Source organism: Mauremys mutica, chromosome 7, assembly GCF_020497125.1.
Source record: "Mauremys mutica isolate MM-2020 ecotype Southern chromosome 7, ASM2049712v1, whole genome shotgun sequence".
NCBI lineage: Eukaryota > Metazoa > Chordata > Testudines > Geoemydidae > Mauremys > Mauremys mutica.
Genome location: NC_059078.1, coordinates 46,207,088 through 46,213,191, shown reverse-complemented (window position 1 = coordinate 46,213,191; position 6,104 = coordinate 46,207,088). Strand labels below are relative to the sequence as shown.

Here is a 6,104-nt window from a genome sequence, read left to right as displayed (position 1 = left end):
AACCCTCAAAGAGGTTCAAGACCCAGATTCTCTGCTGAAGCCAAAAACTGCTTGGTATAGTTAGGGATTCAGGGCGTGTGGCAGCTGGTTATTGTTCTTCATCCCAGTTACGGCACATGCTAGAGTGCCCTGGAGGTCACCGTAGCCACCTGGCAAGCCTCAGAAGGACAGCCTGCAAGCTGGGGACAGCATGTGCACAGCATGTTCTGGCCATGTTCCCAACACCTGGGCTGCAAGAAGTGGGTGTGGTGACTATGCCAGGCCCTATGCCCTCTGGGGACTCCTCCAAGCTGGGGAGATGCAGCCCGTTTCAACTGCAAGGGACTGGAGTGGGACTGTACCTTTGGCCCTCCTCAGGCTGGAGAAGCATTTGAAAGTTGAGATGCCCATCCAGAGAGCATCCAAACCTCTCTGAAAGAGACATTGGGCTTGAAGTCTGGCCAGATCAGACTTGAGATTCCAGCACTCCCTGGTTTGGCCATGCAAGGGCAGCTTACCTCACTGTATTTCAGTATTCCAGCCTCTGGATGCAGCCTGGAGCACAAGCAGGGCACAGAATTTATCTTTTAAACAAAATTAAACACAACTTCTCAAACCTCAAAGAAAAAGCAGTGTGAGTTTGGGGTTGGCTCTTACTGTTCATGAAATGGCTCATCCCGAAGAATAAAATTTTGTCATGGCTATTTTTAGTAAAAGTCACAGACAGGTCACTGGCAATAAACAAAAATTCACAGAAGCCTGTGACCTGTCCATGACTTTTTACTAAAAATAACTGTGCCAAAATAGGGAGGGAGAAGGGTCCAGCACCCACCACTGCTAGGGCTCCAGGGTCCCTGCTGCTGCCCACGGCGGCTGAGAGCCCCGGATTAATGACTATCAGGTGCTCAAATATCCCTCATCACCATAGTATCTAGATCAGAATGCTATAAACAAAGATAGTGTCTGTATTTCAGAACAGACTTTTCAGAAAACATGGTGACTCTGAAACAAATAACAATCCTGTAGTGAGGGTTGCCAATGTTGGTTGGATGTATTTCTGTAGGTTTCATCACATGGCATAACCTTTAATTAAATAATCTTTCATTCCTGGAGACTCCAGGACAATCCTGGAAGGTTGGCAACCATACCTGTGGCCGGAACGGTTCTCTGTCTCTATATCTGTATCTTCCTGCTTAAGAGCAGTCGCCAACACCAATGCAGCTGAGACTGGGATCACAACGCCACCTACTGGGCCATGTGGTTTGCAACCTCTTTTCCAGGAAATGGTCCTAGCAGGTACATCAACAGCCCCTAAAAACACAACCTCCAACCTCCAACAGAAAAAAACAAACCTCTTCAAATGTTGTTTCAGAAGAATAAGCCACCTCCTTGATAAGACTTCATGGAATTAAAGCATGTGCCAAGTAATTGAGAATGAGCCCAATAAATTATTTGATTGTGTAAAATGTAAGCAGAAATGTTACTCTTCTTGCAGCTTCATTAATCAATTGCAAACTTCTCAGAGAGCTAATCTCAAATCCTATAGTTTAGGTGTTAGCATCGTCCCTCTCTGGGTGGATAACTGCCCAGTCCAATGGGAAAGCAGGAATTCTGGAAGTGTCAGTGGCTCCTTCACAGCTTCTCACAGCCATTTTGAAAAGTTTCTGCACCAAAAAGAGTTTGGCCAAAGGTATATCAGACACTATGGAACACACTAGACAAACATGTTCCCTGAGCTGGGAAATACTGCCCAACCACATGGGGGAGAGAACAGGATTTCTCCCCACTCTTGTCCTTAAGAGAAGATCAGCACTGTTACATGATCACACAGAATCACAGTACAGCACAATGGCTGTGATGTAATCGGTTTTCTAAAAAAGAGAGACGAATGTACTGCCTTAGTACAGTATCCTGCTCTTGGCTGAGGCCAATAATCAATGATTCAGAGGAAAATTATAATGCTCCTTGCCACCCATTCATTTACCTGCACTGGGGCAGTTCATTCTGGACTGCTGCAGGTGACCACTTATGCCTTGAATAATGCAGTATGATGACATTGAAACCTCATCTAATCATTAAATTACCCAGTCATTAAATCATGCTTTTAAAAATCCTGCTGGAGTGAGTTACAGGTTGTCTATATGCGCCGTAGATAAGTACCATTTAGTAGCTACACCCATTGCTGAGTCGGGGAACTTGGTTTAAACTCAGTTTAAAAAGACAGTTCTAGCTCTCAGTTTAGGTGGAAGTGGGGTTGTTGTTTTTTTAAGTTATCTGAACAGCTTGGTCTCTCCGTCACTGGCCTGCAAAACTGCTAGGAATCATCTCAGCTGGAATGGGAGTAAAACTAAGACAAAACATGGTTCCCCAACTCACAAACCCAGGGTGAGCATCACTGCAGCTGGAGCCTGAGTCCCACCCTCCCTGCTGCTCTTTCGTTAAATTTCTCTTAGCATGTTCACATGAAGGAGGGTCCTTTTTTGTTATGAAGGCTTTTGGATACCAGAGGGGCCACTTCCAGTGGTGGGGCAGGCCCACATGATGCACTTTTGGGGGAAGGAGGGGCAGGGACATGATTGTGCAATAGGCAACAGTGGGACTGAGGTAAAGGCTGGGCTGTGAGGGATGGTGGGGTGGGCTCTGGATGGGATCCAGGCTGGGGTCTGGGCATTGGCACATCAGTCAGGGTTGAGGTGACTTGCAAAGTTGCATGCAAGGTTCCAGAGGGAAAATGAGAATGAAGGAGTGGGCAAGAGTGAAAGAGTGATTATGAAAGCAGTGGAGAGAGAGAGGGAGGGAGTGTGAGAGTGTGCTGCTGTTTAGTAAAGCCTTTGGAATCTGGTGGTGCTTTCTAAACAGCCCCACGTGTATATGCCAAAGCTTGATGTGGGCAGCACTGACACAGGCCCCAACTAAGTGTCTGAGTAGGCACTCATAGCCCAGCCTTGGAGGATATCCCAGCAGCACATCCTGCTGTGCTCAGAGACCGTAGAGGTCACCAGATGGATATTTCCATTCCACAAGTGTGTGGTCCATTCTGATGACCTCTCGCAGCTTTCCTCTGAGATCAGCTCAGACTCCTTGGCTTGGCTATTCCTTTCTGCTGGCCAAAACTGGCCAGAAAAGGAGCTACCAACTGCAAAACAAAAAAGCAACTTGGCTTTAAATCCTCCCATTACTTATAATAGACTGCTCTGGCTCTCCACTCCAGTGAATTCTCACCCTGCTCTTTCAGACATCTCTATTGCCTGAGTCACTTCCCCCGATAAAACAGAACAAAGAAATAAACCTTCGCTATTCCAGCTGCACTGTTGAGGAGCCAGGAGTCCTAGCTGCTATTCCAGGCTAAGCCACTGGCCTGCTGCATGACCTTGGGCAAATCATGTCTCCCTGTGACTCCGTTTCCCCACCTGTAAAATGGGGATAATGCTTGTGACCTCCTTGGTAAAGTGCTTTGAGATCTATGGGTAAAACATGCTACATTGGAGCTAGGTATTATTCTCTGAGGGGAGTGTGGATGAGGGTTTTGATTCGGGCCCACTGCAATACGCAAAAGAATTATTTTATTCTTTACCCAGCAATTCTTGTGTGAGCTGGTTTGAACTGAGGCTCATTTCCATCTACAGAACATGGAGCAGTGGTTTTATTAGGTTTTTATATTTGTTACCTGTAACATTCACAATGTTCTAGGTGTTGTATAAAAAGAAAGCTCAAATGGAATATCAGAAGTATTTCTCCCAGTCCTCTAGAGCAGTGGTCACCAACCGGTCGATCCTAGAGAATCTCCAAGTCGATCGCGATCTCTGGCGGCAGTGCAGTGTGGCTGCCGCTAAGGCAGACTCCCTGCCTACCCTGGCCCCACACCGCTCCCAGAAGCAGCCACTGCAGCCCCATGGCCCTGGGGGCGGGTCCGCAGGGGTCTCCCACCGTGTGCTGCTCCTGCCTGCAAGCATTGCTCCTGCAGCTCCCATTGGCCGCTGGGATAGGCAGGGCTGGGACACTTGCTGCACCCACTGCCAACCAAGAGCCACTAGAGGTTAAGTGCTGCCAGGTGGGAGGTTGCATCCCAATCCCCATCCCTGAGCCCCCTCCTGCACCCCAAACCCTAGCCCTGAGTGCCCTTCCGGAGCCAGCACCCCATGCCCCCTCCTGCACCCCAACCCCCTGCCCCAGCCCAGAGCCCCCTCCTGCACCCAAGCTCCCTCCCACAAAGCATTCCATTATGGATCCCATTATCTGAGCTGTAGAATACTGCCCGTTTGGGAATAATGGCTGCAAATGTGCTGGTTTATTACTGAAAGGTCACTCAGGAGGCCAAAGACTGTGCATGCTGCCTTGTTCTTGGAGGGCTGCTCAGAAGCAACAGGCTGCACTTGGTGCTTTGTCATGGTAGGATCACTCAGGAACACTGGGGGCTGCGGGGACAGACTTGAATCTGAAGCATTAGTCCTGGAACCTCTGAGCAAACTCGCCAAAAGAATTCGTAGGCTTTGAAAGTGGAGGTTTAAAAAAAAAATAATTAAAAAGAAACAGACCTACCAACAATCTTAAGTTCTTTTTCCAGGGCAAGACCTATGTTGTTCATTACAAACTAATAGCACCATTTGATACATGGAGAAGTTGTATTTTTATCATATGTACTTGCAGCTTCAACAAAATGAGATGCTTGGAATTGAGATTCCCTCTATGCTAGGTTCTCATACCTATTTCTTGTTTAGCTGACTGAGCTAATAATCTGTGTCCGAACATCTGTGGGAGCTGAAACACCTCTGCAGACTCAGACCCCTGCCCCACCTCCCTTCTAGTGATCCTCCAAGTGAAATCCTCTGTCAGCAATGGATGCACCAGTGACCATCTGAAGAGATCAGAATGCTGGGAAATGCAGTGGAGGGCCAGGTTCCTGTTGCTGTGCAGGGATCCAATAGATGACTCAGCAAGAAACTCCAGGGAGATGAACGCTCGGACAAGCAAAGCTGTTCTTGTTGATGCGGTCACCTGCTTTATGCTTTTGGATGTGTAGGAACCTTGGCCTGTTGGGGACAAGAATGAACACGGCATTACATTTTGCCAGGGAGAATATGAATCCACACCCATCATGTAAAGCCACAATTTTCCATGAAGGATAATCCCATCAGATAATGTCAACACTAAGATGAGTCAGGAATGCTTGGCACTGCCCCCACTTCAAGATAAACTAGAAGTTTGAGGAGTTCAAAGGATGCAGGTGTTTAGGAAGGGGGTGCACTAACTTAGTGACTGAGTCCCTCTGAGTTTAACCTCAAGACACCAGGGTGCAGAGGGAGACTGTACCCAGGACTGGATGCAATTGCATATAGTTGAAGGGAACAGTCGGAAGAAGAGAAAACACTTACTTTCCAAAGAAGTCCTTGTGGGTGGCAGAGACGGAGAGGGACAGATCAGGGTGATTCTGCAGCCAGTTCTCCACCATCTTTGGGTGTCTGGGATCAACTTCTAGAAACACACTCCTGAAAACACGTGTGGGGATGTGGAGGGGAAACAATCACATTTTGTTTGACCAGCTTAGAAATATCAGACTCTCTTTCCTAGGATGGTCCAGATAATTCCGTGGAAGGATCCAGTTGACCAGCTTGTTTGGCCTGTGAAACTCTGGAACCCAGTGACCCAACAACCAACCACACTGGACTGTCCAAACAAAGTGGTAATGGAGCTAATAAATGTAAGATACTAAAGGCTGAGTTCAATAGGACTCGTCATAGAGTAAGGTTCTATTCAACCTGCGTAATTAAAGCACGGCCACTGAGATGCAGGCTTAGGATTATGGCCTGTGAATCAGTAAACCTATAATAGAGACAGCACTAGCTATGGACGCCAAAGATTTAAGGTCAAGGCAGGCTGCCGGCGAAGGGCAAGCTCTAGACTACAAACTGTAACTGAATGATGGGAGTAACAATTCTCCTCTAGCATCAGTTGGGTGGCACCAAATCCCCATGGGGGATAATCATAAAAAATAATTGTATCTGCAAAGCATCCCCACCAAGCAGCTTGGGGCCTTGCACAGGAAATGTCTTCATAACTCAGCCTGATAGAATCAAGCTCATAAAACGACCAATAATAAGAACATAAGAAAAGATGGTTACTCACCG

The 6,104-nt window shown here is 47.4% G+C and overlaps 1 protein-coding gene across 5 annotated transcripts in view; it reads right to left on the bottom strand.

Moving 5' to 3' along the window:
• Nucleotides 1–4,183: 4,183 nt before the first annotated feature.
• Nucleotides 4,184–6,104, bottom strand: part of HEMK1 (HemK methyltransferase family member 1) — a 62,914-nt gene continuing 60,993 nt past the window's right edge. For 4 of the 5 annotated variants that reach the window (XM_045025067.1, XM_045025065.1, XM_045025069.1 and 1 more), the window contains 2 exons: nt 5,352–5,465; nt 4,185–5,009 (listed from right to left, as the gene is read on the bottom strand). In XM_045025067.1, coding sequence (XP_044881002.1) covers nt 4,910–5,009; nt 5,352–5,465 — 214 coding nt within the window. In that variant the 3' untranslated portion in view covers nt 4,185–4,909. Of the gene's footprint in view, nt 5,010–5,351; nt 5,466–6,104 lie in introns of all 5 variants that reach the window. The other variant, XM_045025066.1, reaches the window with a different exon arrangement.